Raw genomic sequence first — 18212 nt, 5'->3', positions numbered from 1 at the left:
AGGCCCCGTCCCAAAGCCGGAGCTGGCAGCACCTGCTGCTGGCGAGCTGGTGTGTGGGGGGGTGCTGGGTGTGAGTCATCACCCAGCAATGAAGCCTGAGTCACACAGGGTGGGGTCCCCCGGCAGCCCCCCCAGCTGCTCCCACAAAGGCCCTTTGAAAAGAGTTCCCCAACCCCCACCCCAGTCCTTAGGCCCTCTGCGGGTGGGCTGTGGGGCCAAGGCCCTACTGGGCTGCTCCCAGGAGTCCAGCCTGGGTCCCAGAGGCGCCAGCCTGTTTCCACCATGTCTGTGAAAAGTCACCGTGGGCAGCCAGGCGTCCCCAGAGAGGGGGGCTTCCAGGCAGCCTGAGTCACTTGGGGGACAGCAGAGGGTCACATGCACACAGCGGGCAAATTGAGTCAGGATGTCTAGGAGGGTAGGCAGGCCAGGGCTTTGGAATCAGGCTTCCGAGGCATCTGAGAAAGAGCCATCATTCTTCCCATTCGGGAGCCTGCCACTCCTACAGCGACTGCTGACAGGGAAAAAGGTGCCGGGGGCACAACTGGTCACGTCTCCGCTCCCCAGGCTTCACCACTCCTCCTTGCCTACCCTGGGGCCTTTCCCGAACCTTAACTGTCCGTCTTAAGTTTGGTGTGGGAGGAACAACAGGGTGGGGACTAGGGTGAGGAGAGTAAGGCTGGGCAGAAAAATTTAAGTGGGCACCGAACCACTCATTAATCAAGATTAATGTTTTTTCATAGCAGCTTTATTGAGATAAAATTCACATGTCATACAATTGGCTTATTTAAAGTATACAATGTTTTTAGTATATTCACAGAGTTGTGCAACCATCACCACAATCAATTTTAGAATATTTTCATCACCCCAAAAAGAAACCCTGTACCCACTGGCGGTCGCTCCCCGTAACCCCCCCATTGTCCTCCAGCCCCTGGCACTCCTAATCTACTCTCCGTCTTTATGTATGAATGAACTCATACAATGTGCCTTGTGACTGGTTTCATTCACTTTTCAAGGTTCATTCATGTAGTAGCATGTCTTGCTATTTCATTCCTTTTTATTGCTGAATAATATGTGGCATAGATACACCACATTTTAAAAAATGCATTCATCAGTCAATGGACATTTGAGTTGTTTCCACTTTTGGGCTAATATAAATAATGCTGCTGTGAACATTCATGTACAAGTTTTTGTAGGGAAGACTGAATAATATTTGAATGTGATGTTTTTGAAAATCAAAATTAATGCAAAAGATCCATAATGAATAAAATATCCAAATTTTAGGGCGAGGTGAGTCATATAAAAGCAAAATCAGGTTCTGTCTAGACCTGCACTTTCCAGTGACTTTGTCACTTATCATGTGGCTACTGTGTACCTGAAATGTGGCTAGTCCAAATGGACAGATGTTGTAAGTATAAATGTTTTTTTAAAAATATGTGAAATATCTCGTCGATAATTTTTATCTTGATAACATGTGGAAATAATACTATTTTGGATGTAGTGGGGTAAATCAAATATTAACATTAATTTTACTGGTTGGTTTTTACTTTTTTTAACATGGCTACTAAAAAAATGTAAACATGACACACATGGCGGCTGACATTTCTGGTTCATGATGAACTTTTGGAGAGTGCTGTTGTCCCCTTCCCTCGCATGTACTGTGCAAATGGCTGCCTGATCCCACCACTGACACCAAACTTTTGAGTCAGGCCACCTTTCTCAGTCACCCCTGTCTTCAACTTCTATGTAGTATCTGTCATCTTTGCCCACTTCCTCCTTGGCCTGGGACACTATGTGCTCCTGGTGTCACCCCTCCTCCTCAGTCTTCTTTGTGAACTGGCCTCCCAAATGCTATCCTCCCCACGCATAGCTTTGGCCATCACATATGATGACCCCCTCTCTGAACCTCTACTCCTGGGTGTCCCACAGGTGCCTCTGACTCAGCCTGCCCTAGGGGACACCCAGCTTTTCTCCTTGGTTCCTCAGTCCCCATACATGGTCCTTCTCTAAGACCTGTCAGCGCCACTTCCTGAAGCTGTTCATTCCCCCCTGTCTTCCAGGCTCCTCCCCGCCCTTCTTACCTGGACAGCCACTCATGTCTCCCCACTGGCCCTCTGTTTCCAACTTTGTCCTCTTTGCCGTGTGCATTGCCCAGCGCATGTGACCTCAGACTCATGCTTATAGCCTCTGAATGACTCTGCTGTATCACAATTCAAGCAGTGGCTACACAACTGTATGCATTTGTCAACACTCACAGAACGGTATAAAGGCTGAGTTTTACTCTATGTAAATTATACCTCAATAACAACTAAAAGCAAAAACTTTCCAGATCTTGCCATCTTATTTATATCTAAACCCCTCACTGACCGTCAAGGATTTGCTTGACCTCACCTCCTCCAAAAGCCTCCCCTGATTGTACCCCATCCTCAATGCTGGCCCCCACGCTTCCCCTGTACTCTCTTGTGCTTCTGGCAATTCTGAAAATTCTTCACTGCAATTGGAGAGCTAGCTACATGACTGTACCCCCATCAGACAGTAGCAGGCAGGTCCATGCCTATTTCGTTTCCCAGCATGCCAGGAACATGGTAGTTACCAATACATAGATGCCACAGATATTGTCTGAGGCTCTGCTCACGGTGCTATAATAGTGATCAGGACAAAACTTCCTGCTTAGGAGGAGCTGACATGTGAGTACAGGAGACAGATAAGAAACAAGATACTGTATGCAGTCAAACATATAGTGTGGTCAAAGGCGATAGGGCAATGGAGAAAAATAGAGCAGGATAAAGTAACGGGGTATGACTTTAAATTAAATATGTGGTGGGGGTCTTCACTGAGGAAGTAATATTTGAGCAGAGACCTGAAGGAAATGAGGGAGGCAGCCATGTGAGTATTTGGGGGAAGAGTCCCTGGTGGAGGGAACAGGCAGTGCAAAGGCCCTGGGACTGGACCGTGTGTGCCTGGTGTGTTTGAGGAACAGTGAGAAGAACCATGTGGCGGGAGCAGAGTGAGGGAGGGAGGGAATAGGGGAGGTGAAGGCCAAGAGTAGATGGGCTAGAGGGTGCAAGGCTGTGGGGAGTACTTGAGCTTTTGGTGTGAGTGGGAGCCATGGAAGGTTCTGAGCAGAGGAGGGGCATGAGCCGACTGGTGTGTTCACAGGCACCCTCCGCTGTGTAGGAACAGACTGTGTGAGGTGGAGGCCTGGAGAAAAAGGAGGTGGCAACTGCACTGGTCCAGGAGAGAATCCATGGGGGTTGGACCAGGGTGGGGACACCACAGAAGGTAGGATTCTAGATTCATTTAGGAAGGACAGTAACTGAATTTGTTAATGGATCGCATTTGTTAAGAAAGGTTTTGGCCCCAGCAGCTGAAAGGCTGGAGCTGCCATTTCCGGAGACGGGAAGATGGCTGGAGAAGCAAGGTTTGTGGTTGAAGGAATGAACTTGCAGCCCAGGGCCCCGTATGGCCCTGGAGTGTCCCTGCCCAGACTCCAGTGGAGTGCAGAGGAAGGCGCACTCTGAGCCTTGCCTTCTCAAGGTTTCTCTAGGCTAACTCCTGAGTGTGAAAGCTACACGCTGCTGGACATACACAGGCCCCATGACCAGGCACACCCGCCCATGGTCACAGCCTTGGGGTTGCCTCTGGGGACTGAGGCTCTGGGTTGACAGAGCTGAAAGGGTCTTTTGGTTCACACACAGGCCCAGCCCCCATCTGGGTCCCTGAGGAGAACTCTGACAGGACAGGAGGTAAATGGGGTGGGAACTCTCGTGGAGAGTTTCAAGAAGAGCCGCTGCTGAGTCACAGCCGTGGGTCCCCTATGAGTCAGCATTGGCAAGGGCCCCAGGAACTGGGGGCTGGGGCGAGCAGTTCCCACATGCCGGCCCAAAGGAATCAAGCAGTCGGGGCACTGGGGCTTCCCCCATTGCCCTCCCATCCTGTGCTGGGCTGCGGGGCATATTCAGAGGATTCTGGGGTTGGGGAGACTAACCACTGGGCTGGGCTCCCGAAATGCTCTCTCCTGATCTGACCTAGTTCAGGAATGCTGAGGCTGCCCATCCAGCCAAAGTGTTGCAGCAAGAAGGAGTAGAGCTAGACGTTAAGAGGTACCACGTGCGAGTGTGGTATTTGTGGGGAAGCTCTATTTAAGGAGCTCTCTATTTAAAAAGAGAGCCTTCCTTTTGGGGCTTCTGCATTTAGCAGAGGAGGTTCCAGCTTGGGGAGTCCAGGCAGCGTCCTCAGCTTCTGTGTTGGGACAGTAGTGGGGGGGGACTGAGAGGGAGCTGAGAGACAGCCTGCCCCGACAGCGGGGAGGGCTCTGGAGTCTGCTGCCCCCTGCTGGTGGCCGCGGGAGGCTCAGCGGGCAGGAGAACGGGCTGGAGTGCTTTTTCAGGCCCATCCTAAAGCCAAGGAAACCGGGAAAGGCCTCGCATAGAATCCCAGCTCTGCCGCTTCCAGGCTGTGCCACCTGAACAAGGGCAACCTCTCTCTGAGCCTCGGTTGCCCATCTGTGAAAAGGACAATATTCACTTCGTTGGCGAGCTGGGAAGAGTCCGAGATGATTGGGAGTGAATGAATGAAGTATATTCCAGAGCACTCCCATGCCGCTTTTCAGTTTGAAGAGGAGAGCACAGGAGGGACAACAAAGCTGACCCCACGCAGGAGGCCCCGTTACTATTTTCGTCTGTCTTGCAGCTTCTCCCCAGGGGATTATCCCCCATTTGGCAGGGTGTTAGGTAAGAATAGGGCTGGACCCCAAACTGGGGTCCTGGGGACATCACCCTCCTGGGCCAGCTGGCTAATTCTGGGCTGAGACCTGGAAGCGGGCCGGCTATAGGGAAAGGGGCAACTGAGGCAGGACAATGGTGAGGGGGCCAAAGGAGAGGGTATATGGCCAGGTGGAGCATGACCATGTCCCCACAAAGGTTAAAGCCTGAACTTGGGGCACTTACGGTTTCTCCAACCCCCTCTCAGACGGGCAGGAGATAAGTAAATACACAGAATGAGAAATCTGTCTGCTTAGCCCTGGCCAACGGGAGGACGCCTGGCGCCAGGGTTTGCCTTGAGGTGACCTCCCTTCACCAGCCGGTGGTGCAGGCAGGGGCTGGTGTGTGTGTGTGTGTGTGTGTGTGTGTGTGTGTGTGTGTGTGTGTGTGTGTGTGTGTTGGGGAGCTACAGGGGACTCTGTGTGTGGATCTCTGAAGGGAGCGTCTGCCAGTGTAAGATCCCTGCTGTATGTGTTTCTGTGTACCTGGATTGTGTGTGTGTGTGTGTGTGTGTGTGTGTGTGTGTGTGAGTATGGGAACTCCGTGTAAGTATCTGACTGCTCAGAAGAGTCCCAACTTGGGGTAGCCGGATGGCTCAGTTGGTTAGAGTGTGAACTCTCAAAACACTGTTGCCGATTCAATTCCCACATGGGATGGTGGGCTGTGCCCCCTGCAACTAAGATTGAAAACGGCGACTGGACTTGGAGCTGAGCTGCGCTCTCCACAACTAGACTGAAGGAAGACTTGGAACTGATGGGCCCTGGAGAAACACACTGTCCCCCAATATTCCCCAATTAAAAACAAAAAGAGTCCCAACCTGCGTACAACTTCCTAGTCCACCTGCGTACAGCCTGTGCACCTAGCCCATGTGTGCCTAAGCCAGGTGGTCCCAGGAGGACATGTCTGCTTGAAAGTGTCCCTGTATTTTGTGTGTTCATAAAGACCCCTGTGGCCCTGGGGTTTTGTGGTGTGGGTATGGGTTTATGAATTCCAGGTGCCTCTGCCCTTTGTACAGGAGTGATTGTGTACATATTTGTGTCTGTGAACTTCGTATGTCTGTGTGTGCCCCTAAGCCTGTGGGCCTGGTATGTCTCCAAGGGTGTGTTCCTCTTCTATCTATATATCCATGTGTTGTGTCTATGTGTTATGTGTCCAGGTGTTCCCACAACTGTGTACCTCCTGGGTGGGGAGGGATGGAAGTTCTGTGCGTACCCCTGTGTGTGCTGTGTGTGGCCCTGGGCTTACGTGTGTGTTCTGTGGCCATCCCTGAGAGTCTGTGTGTGTGTGTCAGTATGATCCACATCTGCCCCTGGCCTCCTCTCTCTATATTTCAGTTCTGAGGGCCTTCCTCTTTCCGGGTGTATCCCTGGGTGTTCCTATGTGTGTAGCTTGCTTTTATGGACAACCTCGTGTAACCGGTGCCTCAGTGCCCTTACATGTCCCGCCACGCCCTCCCGTGGGTGTGTGACAGCCCCTTGTTTGTGGTCCGCGTGTCTTTGTACGCGCCTATGCTCCCCCTGCGCTTTTGAGCTTTGCGTGCATCTAGGTCCCTGCGTGTTCCCGCTCATGCCCCCCGGGTCCCCCGCGCGAGACCCAGGAGCTGCGTCTTGGCGCCCGGTGGGCATCCCCGCGTGCGTCCTGGTGCGCCTGGCGGGAGGCCTCGGGGCACACACGGCCGCGGCTGGACCCACCACCCGGCGCGGCGCGGGGAGGAGGGAGGGGGCGGCGGCGGCGGGGAGCGCGGGCACGTCACCGAGACAGACAGGCGGGCGGGCGGGAGGCGGTGGCCGCGGGTTCGAGCCGGCGCCGGAGCCCCGCGGCCCCCTCCCCCTGCCCGCGGCCTGGGGAGCCCTCGCCCAGCCCCGGAGCCGCCGAAATGCAATTTCCCGTGCCAGCGCCTTGGCTCAGGGGGCTTTTCCGGGCGGGTTTTGGAAACAAGAGGGGACACGCGGCGGCGGCCCAAAACGAGGTGAGCGCGGGCGCCGGCGGGCCGGGGACCGCCCGCGGGGAGGGGGAGCGGAGGGGCGGGACGGCGGCGACACCCGGCCGCAGCCCCCTCGCGCACCTGCTGGCGGCTGGGGGGGCGGACGCCCCGGCCTCTGCGGCCCGGCCCTCCATTGTTGCGGCGGCTGGGAAGGGGGGCGGGGAGGCCCCGGCGGCATCTCTGCGTCTCGCCTTCCCGGAGCAGGGGCGCGGGAAGGGCCAGACTCCCCAAAAGAGAGGCCCTCAAGTCCGAGAGCACGGGTCGCGGGGGGGGGGGGGGAGGGCGGACAGAGATGCCCCCGAGGGGTGGGGATGCTTGATGGGGGCGTAGGGACAGCAGCGCCCGGGCCGACTGACACCTGACCGCGGGGAGGCCCCGGGACAGGGCGGCGGCGAGCTTTGTTCTTAGGGCGGCAGAGCAGTGGGGACCTCGGAAATGCAGGGCTGGGAGGGTCTCCGGCCCGGCACGCGCCTTCAGGTGGGCGCCCCCGGCCAAGTTCACGGGCGCGCGGACTTGCGCGGGCCCCGCGGAGACCTATCCCCGCTGGGGCTCCCGCTCCGGTTTGGCTACGGCCGCAGGCCCAGGGCTGCAGCGGCCCTCGCCGGCTCCCCGCCGGCCTGTCATTACGGCCGGCTGCAGGGTATTTACTGGGGCCAAGGTTTGCTAACAGGAACACGCCCTCCAAAACTGGCCATAAAAAGGGAAAACGGCCCTGAATCCCATTCCTGGGGAGCCCTTTAAAAGCGACAGGGAGCCTTTCCCAGGGACCTGCCCTAGAAGGCATGCTGGGGGTGGGGTGGGGGAATGGGGAAGAACCCTCACTGGCTGATGGGAGCTGAGAAGCATTCCCTCACCCCACTACACTTCAGTCCCCCCCATTTCCTTTCCCATCCATTCCCCACCGCCCTGGGCTGCTTACAGATGTATTTACAGAGCCGTAGTTAGATATTCCCAAATTGCTGATGAAGAACCCGAAATACACACACTATACTTGGACATACAGCCTCCCCATTACTCACAATACCTGGAGGAATGCTGATACACACACGCACACACCCATCACCCACAATAACACCGCCACGTGGGCATACACATCACCCACAATGACGTGGGCAACCAGGGCTGACACCCGTGAAAACAGTGCCACACAAAAATGCAGCCACCACTAACAGTGGCCACAGCATAGACACAGCCTTGCATATAACACTGACAGACACATCATTCTCTACTGCACACACAGACAGTCAGACCAGACGTGCACTGTCGGGCACCCACAGGCTGTCACCCAGGGTAACCGTGACAATCACAGATATGTTAAAGTCCATGACACAAGCACAGATAGACACCATTATCCACAAGAACTGGGACATACACATATGGACGTACAAGTGCCTGCCCAGGCAAGGACACCCCCATAGTCACCCAGGCAACCGGACACACACACAGATGGTACAAGACCTATACAGATGCTGCCATCAGGTCCTATTAATCTTGACAGATACACACGTGACACAGCTGCACATGCTGACTCATGGTTGCCCATGGTAAAGCTGACCCTCCTAGACACCCATTCGGACACTGTCACCAACAAACACATGTGAACCCCTCCAATAGTACCTATACCCATAGTCACCTACCCTAACACTTGATAATACACCTGGAATCTACAATAATACCAACACAGAGACAGATACAATAACACGCACAACGACACACAGAAATCCACAGTCACCCTGATGGCCATAAACCTGACACTTGTTTATTGAGCATCTGTTATGTACAGGCACCATTCTATTACTGGGGATAAAAGATACCAAAATCCCTGCCCTCCTAGAGCTGCCATTTTAGTGAACGGGGTTAGGGGGCACCATCATCGGATGGCACAGACTACAGTCACCCACAGTGACACTGATAAATGCGAGACACCCACATACACTGGCTCACACGTTGTCCTGCCATTACCCACAATTAGTCTGACACACACCCAGTCACACTGACATCCACACACAAACAAGCCCATAGGAGTGCCGACACATGAACTGACACACACACACACAGCTGGCATAGAGACAGACTCCCACTATTGCACATACCCACCTCGATTTACAGACACCCACAGACCCCCCCCCCCACCCCGATAGCCTACCTGAGTAGCTTGGACCTCAAGCCCACAACAGCCCACCAGTAACAGGCTCATAGGCAGCTGCTGCCGGCATTTTGCAGACAGAGTCCACCCTGACCCAGACCCAGGGTCACCCTGCACCATGAGCCTCAGCAGAAGTGTCTAAATGTCCCATTAACTGGCACCAGGCTTCTCCACAGCCCCCAACCCTAACCCTGAAGCTGGAGCCTTCTTGCCTCCCCTAGCCCTGGCCCCACATAATTGGTGGGCTGGGGAAGGAAGTCGGGCTCCCAGCCCTCTGACCACCTCCAGGTCTGGGTGGGACAGATGAGCCCCTTGTCTACCCCACATGAAAGTCCTGAGGAGACAGGAAGCCAGGCACTGGCATGAGGAGGGCAGAGCAGGAACCTGGGAAGTCACGCATGTATGGGGGAAATGAGGAGCCCCCTGTGCATCATTCTGGACAGCTTGGGCCATCAGCAGGACCCCACGTAGGGAACCCCATGTGTGCTGTCACCGTATCCCCACAACAGGATCTTTGTCTGCCAGGCCCTGACCACCTCCTCCCCTAGGTCCCCTCTAGGTCCATGCACCGGCATCCACAGACATGTGCACACTGGGATACACGGGGCACTGGTGCAGGAACATGCGCATGGACATGCAGAGACACACAGAGACACATACAGGCTGCCAGACACCCTTGGAAGCTCTGAACCTCTGACCTTGTGCCTTCCCCCACCCCCACCCCTGCGCTGCCCCCCCTTCAACTTGACGGCAGAGCTGCCTCCATCCATCACCCTCTCATCTCTGACCCCCAGACCAGCACCAGCTGCCCTGCCTTCCTAGAGCTCAGGGTGGGGGTAGGCCCTATGTCAGTGTGGCTTCTGGAAGGCTCCCCTCACCTCACTCATTCCCAGCCCCCTGCCCAGACAGACCCTTCCAGCTGGGGCGTGGTGGGAGTGGGGTCCCAGGGATTACCGGTGAGGAAGAGGAATGAGGGCCAAAATAGCCTTGAAGGGCACCTCTGCTTTGCACTGAGGTGGGGGTTTGGGGTGGAAGGAGACAGCTCCACATACCCTGCTGGGCTTCAAAGTCAGATGGAAGCCAAATCGGCCCCCCATTAGGCTTCAGAACATTTGGCGGGAGGAACGGTCAGCTCCCCCCCCCCCCCCCCCCGCAAGAGCCCCGAGTCCAGACAGTGAGACACAGACAGACATGAGGCTGCCCCTCGCCAAGGGCCAGCCCCATATGCCGAGGGGCCTGGCCGACAGACACAGATCAGGTGTAACGGGCCAGCCACCCACAGGCGGACCCAGACAGCCACGGACTGGAGCGCACGCAGGGTGGGAGGCCCACACAAACACATGCCTGAGAGGGGCACAGTCAGACCCAGACAGACACCGAGGGCAAGGGCGGGAAGCCAGCGTAGACCACTGCAGACAAAGGGAGACAGACACCCCCCAGGCAGCCCCGCCCCTCGGCTCGAAGCCCCGCCCGTTCCCCAGCTCCGCCTTCCTGTCTGCCGGGACCAGACACCCCCTGCCCGTTCTTCCAGTTTTGGGGACAACACTTGCAGGGACCTCCCTCCTTGATAGGTCAAAGTCAAAGCCCGCAGGCAAGCAAGCAGAGAGGAGGCACAGAAGGGAAAGAGGTGTCTTTTGGGTCCCTCGATATGGCCAGAATGCCTCGGACCTGATGACCCCCACATTTTAGCCTTATAGTCACCAAGAACAAAGCTTTTGAGAAACCTCCGAGAGTGGTATACCAAACTCTGAGCCTCACCTTCCTCATGGCTAAAACATCATCCTAATAAGGTGATGTATGTGAAGCGTTATTGTTATATTTCCTATTATTACTCTCTCTGCCCTCCCAACCCACCCTCCTTCCGCCAGAGTTTTAGGCATTCTCTTCGTTAGAACCACCATCCCCAAGACAGGAGACCCCACATTCTCCCTCGGGAGGGCTCGGATACCTGTCAGGGGTAGAGGGGAGGAGCCCTGGTCGCCGCCCACCTACCCACCCACCCCAGGGCCCGACTGGGGCCCTTCTGCCCCACGCTGAGTGGGCCGTGGGGGAGGGTGCTTCTCCCACCGCCCCCGGAGCTCCTGACAGGCTGGAGACGTGACTGGACCCCGGCCTGGGGACCAGAGGCCGGGCTTTGGGGAAGAGCTTTATGGGGAAATTTCACGGGGGCGTCTTGCGGGGTTCGGGCAGCGGTTTGGGGACTCCGTAAGGACGCGGTCCGTGGGGGTCTAGGTAGGCGGGCTTTAGAGGAGGACCGTAGGGGGTGGGGCTCTGTGGCTTGGAGCGCTCCTGGGGCTGGCAAAATGTGTGCCAGAAGGGGCAGGCTCAGAGGGCGGGCCCGGGGGCAGGCCTTAGGGGAGCTGGGCTCTTTCAGGACCCAATTAGGGGGCGGGCTTTGTGGGGGTTGAGTTTGTGGGTGGGCTCCATGGGAGTCTATAAGGGTGGGTTTTAGAGAGTGGGTCCTAGGGACGATTTGTGGGTGGGTTTTAAGAGTGCGGGTCTTGGGGAGGGGCGGGTCTCCCGGGGCAGACTTGGGTGGTGTCTCAGAGGCAGGGCTTGGAGGGCTTTGCTGGCTCAAACCCCCTCTGCCAGGGGAGTTCTGGGGTTCATTCAATTTTAGCACACACTTGGGGTCCTTGATCCGCCTTAGGGTTATGCCGAGGGGTTCTTTAGGGCTCCATATTCCCCTGAGTGAAATGGGAGGGGACTGGAAATTGTGTGTGTGTGTGTGACACCATTTTTTAAATTAATTTCAGGTGGGACTGAAAATTTGAAAGACTCTCCCCAGGCCGTCCTCGTGGTCCCTAGACCCAGGTGGAGGCCTCCCCTAAGACTGCGCATGGGGACACCCAAGGGTCCTGGCGCCCAACTCTTCGTGGCCCCTGGAGGGCGGGACGGGGGGGGGGGTTGGGGGGGGTTGGGCTTGTTTTACCGGGAGGAAATGGGGGGCGGGCAGCATCTTGCCAAGGTCGGATCAGCAGCGATTTGACTGCTGCCTGTTTTGAGGTCTGAGGGGAGCGACCTTGCACCTTCACATCACCAAGAGCCTGAGTTCAGATGCCTTGATAACTTGCAGGAGGGTGGCGGGTCACCCCTCTTGTCCTTTTGTTTCTCCCTTGACCAGTGGGCAAGTGGGCCTGCAGGTGGCTGGTGGGCCTGGTGGGGGGGGCACTGCAGGCCCTGCTTTTGCACAATGGAGACACTGATGACTCCCAGGGGTTGTTGTGATTCATAAACCATCCTGGGGCCAGGGAACTTGGTGAAGCTCACAGAAGGTATACATTGTATTTAAATGACTTGTTTATCTCTGTTGCATGGAGCCAGTGGCCTAAGAGCTGTGCCCCCTGGCCTTAGTCTCTTAAACTGACAAATGGGTGTCACCTGCACTTTCCAGGGCCATTTGAAGGTGATTTGAGTAAATGCATGAAGGGACCCCAATATCCAGTACAAGATCAATGTAGCAAAGGCTACATAAATATCTACTGTTACTATTATTTATATTAATCTAGTGCTTTTCCAGGTCCTGGAGCAGACAGTTGCCACCTACTAACTGTTTGCTGACTTAATGACTCCATAGGTCCCTCCCTCCCCTCTCCAGTTCCCTGCCTCCCACCCTCCACTTTGGGACCCACCCCCACCCCCAAGAAGTTGCCAAGGGCTTGGGGGAACATTCAACCTGTCGGTGAGTTTGGGCAGCTCAGGCAAACCATCGACCGTTGAGTGGACCCTGAGGCCTGGAACTGCCATCCACCCAGCGCAACCCCCACCTTCCAAATCTTGGTGGGTGGGGCCAGTCCGACCTGTAGGCCACAGCGAAGGTCACAATCAACATTCATTGTTGTCGGTGGGTTGTGAGGACGGAGGCCAGACCCACCGAGGGATGAATGTCACTGTGGCTGGGCCGCACACAGCCTGAGGGGATTGGGCTGAGGAACAAGACCCATCACGGATTTCCCCCCCAAATTGCTCAGCTTGTACTTTGCCCTGACCCTGGCCTCTCACCCCTTGGGGAGGGCTGGTGTCTGGGATCCTGATGGAAGCTGGATTTGAGGAAGACACCCTGGGGAGGGGGGACTGGGCAGCTGCAAAACCTTTCTGAAAGGGAGTGGTGAGCCCTGCTGGCAGAGGGCTCAATGAGTCTTTCTTTCTTGCAGTAACGAATGGGGTGGGTAGGCAGCGTAGCCACTCTTCTCTGTGTCTAAGCCTTGGGACCAACTTTTTCACTCTCCTTGCCCCGTGCCTGCATACCCCTGCTTTACCTTCAATTTCCCTCCCTCGGTGCCAGCTGATCCCTTCACCTGCATGTCTGTGCCCCACGTGTGATTTCTGGGCACGCTTTACCTTTCTGAGACTAAACTGAGGTTTCATTTGAGGGAGGGGGGATCCCCACTAGATCAACTGGTACCTCTGCTCTCCCCCACCTCCCATCTCACACCCTCTCCACCCAGGAGCCAAGACAGGCTACCTTGCTAGCACCTAGCCGCGGGGGCTCCTAGACTTGGGTCACTGGATGGGAGAGGCAGGCTTTTTTGTTAAGTCTTTGTGAATAAACCTATGGGCAGGTGGCTTCACACCTCATTTTGTTCATCCATTAAGTGGGTTCCACTGAGACAATGGGTGTGAAAAAGCTCTGGAGGCCAGAGCTGAGGGCCTTGGTCCTTGTCCCTCCATCCCGTGAGCCAAGCACCATCCCCTTTCTAGAGACAGCTTTTTTCAGCAGGAAAAAATCAGCAGCTTTTTTCCCTCCCCAAAAGGCCCAGGGGCACTGGCCCCTCCCCCAGCCCAGGGAAAGGAAGAAAGCAGTTACTAGTTACCAGTTACAGCAATGTTTGTCTTGGGGGCAGGCTTCCAACACCCCACACCCCCAAAACCCTGTGGGGCAAGGTGGCAGGCCTTCTCTAAGGAGGAGTGGGGGTAGCCCTTCCAGTGCCCTCTGGGTGGGGTGTGTAGCTCCAAAATGTGGGTACCCCCTGCAGACTATGTTCTGTCACACACACACCCTTGCCCCCACTCAGAGATGCATCTCCTTGGCAGGTGCATTTACAGGGAGCGGCAGCAAGCCCTCCTGTGACAATAAGGAATCTCCCACAGCCTGTTCCTCCCCTTTCACACCCCCTTGGAGGTATAAGGAGGGAACTGACAGCCCAGACTCCTAGGCTCCAGAGAGGGGCAGGGAGGGGCAGGGAGGAAGGAGAGAAGGACTAACTGGGAGCAGGCAAGGTTTCTTCTCTCTGCCCTTGGCACATGTTGCCCAACCATGGGGACCTTTGACCCGTGGACGGATTACCTGGGTTTGGCACGTCTGGTGGGGGCTTTGCGTGGGGAAGAAGAGCCTGAGACCAGGCTGGATCCCCAGCCAGAACCAGCACCAGGACCAGAGGATCAGAGGTCCAGCCAAGAATCCTCACCAGCTCCTGAACGCCTGTGCTCTTTCTGCAAACACAACGGCGAGTCCCGAGCCATCTACCAGTCTCATGTGCTCAAGGACGAGGAAGGCCGGGTGTTGTGCCCCATCCTTCGAGACTACGTGTGCCCTCAGTGTGGTGCCACTCGTGATCGCGCCCACACCCGCCGCTTCTGCCCGCTCACTGGCCAAGGCTACACCTCTGTCTACAGCTATACCACCCGCAACTCCGCTGGCAAGAGGCTGGCCCGGCCTGACAAGGCAAGGACACAGGACTCCAGTCACCACCGAGGAGCAGGAGGAACCAGTGCAGGTGGCTGGGGAAATTGGCTGTGGAGGGAGGGGTTCTGCTTCTATGAAGTGGGATTAGCCCAGTACCCACCTCAGAGGGCTGGGGGGAGAAAATCTGTGTAGAAACCTTAGGACAGTATTCTAGAAGTGTTGCCCAATGTGGGTAAACTGGGGCTTGAGTTTGGTGTGTGGCCTTGGGCAAGGGACTCTCCCTCTCTGAAATGCCGTCCTTTTCCAGGCACAGGTTATGTGGCAGGGAGGCCATGGGGACTAGCAGTAGGATCTGCAGACAGGTACAGCGATGACTTGGACTGTTTGGCACTGAGGAGCTGTGTGGCCTGAGAAAAGTTGCTCAGACTCTCCGAACTCTAGCTTCCTCATTTCTTCACTTGTTTGCCCAATAGTTTGTGTGCCCATTCTGTGCCAAGTACTGGACTGGGCCGGCAGTGGTTAAGTTATATGGGAGAGCAGCAGTTAAAATAAAGGGTGATAGGTGCTGAATGGGGGAATCTAGAGGAAGCACCTGATCCAGATGAGGGGGTCCAGGAGGGCTTCCTGGAGGAAGTTACTTTTGGAAGCCTAAGTCAGTTTGGTGGAGCACTAGAAGTGTGGCCCAGGCATTGGGGCTTATTCAAGAACTTAGGGACAGAGTTTGTATGCTTGTATGGTGGAGGGGGAGGTGTCAGAGATTTGGGGACAGGCCAAGGCTCTATAGGTCCTTGCTGGTCACATTAAAGAGTTTGAACTTGGGCACTAGGGAGCCATGGAAGGGATAAGACCAGGTTTGTGTGCAAAGAGTGTTGGACCACGCCTAAGCAGCTGGCTGTGGGGACGGATTTGAGGGTGTTGGAAGAGCCTGATTTTCCAGGTAGAGGTGTCCAAGGCAGGCAGGAAGGAATGTCAGGTTAGGGGGGGAGCCCAACAAGTTTGTTGTGTGAGGGGCAGCCCAGGATGGCATTTAGGGCTGCAGCTTAGGAGAGAGCTGCAACTGGAGCCTCCCTGAGGTCTTAAATTTGCTCTCTCCTGCACAGCCCACCATGTGGGGTTACCCTGATCTGGCTCATAAAAATGTGGATTTCAATTCTGCAGGTCTGGGTGGGTCCTGAACACCTGCATTTCTAACTGGCTCCCTATGAGGCCGCCATGCTGCCAGGCCACAAACCATGCAGTCTTTGAGTAGCTTGGGCTTAAATAGGAGCAGTTACCATTATAGATGCAAAAGATCTCAGCTCCTCTGGGGTTTTAAAGGACAAATCTCTTTTAGTGACTTTACAGGAAGTCAGCCAACGGAGGAGGTGGGTATGATGGGGAGGTGTCGCTGCCCATTTGGGTGCCAAGGGTAGGTACTGTTTCCCCCATTAGATTGTGAGCTCCTTGAGGGAGGTGACCCTGTAGGAGGGCTCCGACCCTCCCCGGCAGTTGCAAAGTGAACATTTGTTAAAAGAGTGAAAGACTGCCTGCAGGAGGAGATACTAGTATCCCTGGGAGGTTCTGGGAGGTCCAACTTGGAGATGCGGGAAGCTGAGGGGACATAGAGACGACGGTTACAGAATCCTCATTTTTAATTCTGAAGGAGCGGGAAATCTCACCTCCCAGGGTGTGGAGTGAAGGGTGAGGGAACCCTCCCTTGGTACTGAAGGGCTGCACCGTGCAGGTCTCCCTAAGTCTGGGTGTCACAAATCCCGGCTCCCGAGAGCTCTGCAGCCACGAGGGGGCAGCACGGGCAGTCCCCAGTGGGTTTCTGCGTTGTGCGGGGCTCCGGGTCCCTCCTGGAGCCGCCCTCGTGTAGGAATGAGATTGGGGTGCTATTCCACAAGCAGCCTCTAGATGGAGGCAGAGCTCGGCAGCTCTGCAGGTTGAGCTGGTACTTCGGGAAACTGGACTCATCACCTAATACTGTTTTTTTCCTCCCTCCTCTGCTTTCAAAATCCAGGTTCCAAAGGTGCGGGGAAGTCGTCTGGACCTTCGCCCTCTTCCTGCTGTCCCTCCACTTCTGCTTAGGAGGCAGTTGCAGGGAGGATGGGGATGCTGCCTTCTCCTGGGCCTGGGGGCCCTGACTCAATGAAGGCTGGATTTTGGGGAAGACGCCCCTGGCAAGGACCTGCCCTCGGACACTTCCCCAAGCCTGGGGCTGGAGTGAGGGAGCAGGACCTGGGAGCACAGCCGAAAGAGCCCTGTGGTGGTCCTTGGACACCCCTGCCCACCCTCCCCAGCTCTGGGCACCTAGTCAGCGCTCAATAAATCTACGAATGGATCAGCGTCAGACGAGGCTGGTCTTGGGTCATGGTAGCAGAAACATCTCCGGAGGGGCTGGGCACCTCTTTTCTCTCCTGTGTCAGCCACACTTGTTACTCTGACCCCTACTTTCTTGACTGTTGTTCACCCAGTGGCACTGGGGTGAACTGAGATAAGGGAGTGGGTACCACAGGGCAACTGTGGGACTCTGCGGGGTCATTGCCCCTTTCCTGGTACTTCTGGGCTGGACACTCTGCTGCCGGGTTAGCGCAGTAGGCCCTTTCTTTGACGCTTGGTGTCCTCAAATTCCCAGCCGCCCCACATGGAGTAACATGCCAAACGGTTGGGATCCCCCATGCTGGGGGAGGAGCCCTGATTTGAGGGGGAAAGTGGAGAGACAATTACACCACAATGTCCCAGCAACCTGGGGCCTTAGAGTCACATGCCAGGAACTTCAGAGCAAGGGAAGGACTACTGGGGGTGGGGGCAAGGAATGGGGCTGTGTCCTGTGGGGTCCCGTGAAAGCAATTGGGTCTGCTTGGGCAGGAGTGGGAAGGAGATGGAGATCCCTCCCCACCTAGGGATCGGGATCCAGTTCTCCTGCGCGGCTGCGCTCAGAGGAGCCCCCACCCATCTGTCCCCTTTACTGCCAGAGCTTGTTTCCTTGGCCTCCAGAGGGCAGTAGGTATCTATCCCCATTCCTCCCCTAAACCCAGAGCCGCCCTCTGCCTCCAGCCCACACAGGCTCTCAGTGTTGGGTAGCGGCAGGATTTGGACTTTGCAGGTCCCCTTTGCCCTTGAACTGGGACCTGAGGTCACCAAGGAGGGGAGCCTGGGATGGGAGCCTGTCCTTGAAGACAGCCTGCTGCCTAGGCTTGGAGGGGAGACGGGAGCAGAAAGACACAGAGGAGGGCTTCTTAGCAGCCCCCCACGGGTCTTCAAACTGAGTTGGGGACATGACATCCCAGCAACCATCAGCTGTTTCAAACTGCTAATGGCATAAGCGAGAGCTGCCAGGACTCAGCCGAGGGAGCCGGACTAAGTGGCTTGCCCTGATAGTGTCAAGGAAGGAAAGGCAGTGGGGGACCCTGACCCGACTCGCTCTTCTCCTGCATGGGGTCTCTCTGGGTGTAAGAAGGCAGTAGGAGGGGTGCTCTGCCATGGCCCTAGGAGTCTGGGTGCTGGGGGGGGCACAGAACAAGTAATAAAGGGGCAGGTCCAGTCCACATGGTGGTGACCAGTTTGACAGAAGTGTTGTTTTCTGGGCAATGGATTTGACGGCAGTGGCTGGGGCTGCTAGTGGTGCTGCCATGGGGGCGATGGTCAGGCTTGGGGATGAGCTGTGCAGCGCCCACCCTCATACCATGTCTGCATCGTAACAACCCACCAGGA

The 18212-nt window shown here is 56.0% G+C and overlaps 1 protein-coding gene across 1 annotated transcript; it reads left to right on the top strand.

Annotated features, from left to right (window-relative positions):
- Nucleotides 1–11816: 11816 nt before the first annotated feature.
- NANOS3 (nanos C2HC-type zinc finger 3) lies at nt 11817–17973 on the top strand. Its single transcript, XM_081076295.1, has 2 exons — nt 11817–14607; nt 16519–17973. Exons 1-2 carry the CDS (start codon nt 14148–14150, stop codon nt 16584–16586), a joined length of 528 nt encoding a protein of 175 aa, XP_080932421.1. The 5' UTR covers nt 11817–14147; the 3' UTR covers nt 16587–17973.
- The last annotated feature ends 239 nt before the right edge of the window (nt 17974–18212 follow it).

The sequence above is a fragment of the Rhinolophus hipposideros genome (assembly GCF_964194185.1).
Source record: "Rhinolophus hipposideros genome assembly, chromosome: 16".
Lineage (NCBI taxonomy): Eukaryota > Metazoa > Chordata > Mammalia > Chiroptera > Rhinolophidae > Rhinolophus > Rhinolophus hipposideros.
Note: the sequence above shows the minus strand (reverse complement) of the source record. Positions and strands in the feature narration are given on the sequence as shown.

Coding starts and splice junctions, on each gene's coding strand:
- NANOS3 (XM_081076295.1), top strand. CDS start 14,148: ATGGGGACCTTTGACCCGTGGACGGATTACCTGGGTTTGGCACGTCTG. Junction 14,608..16,518: donor AGCAGGAGGAACCAGTGCAG/GTGGCTGGGGAA, acceptor TTCAAAATCCAG/GTTCCAAAGGTGCGGGGAAG.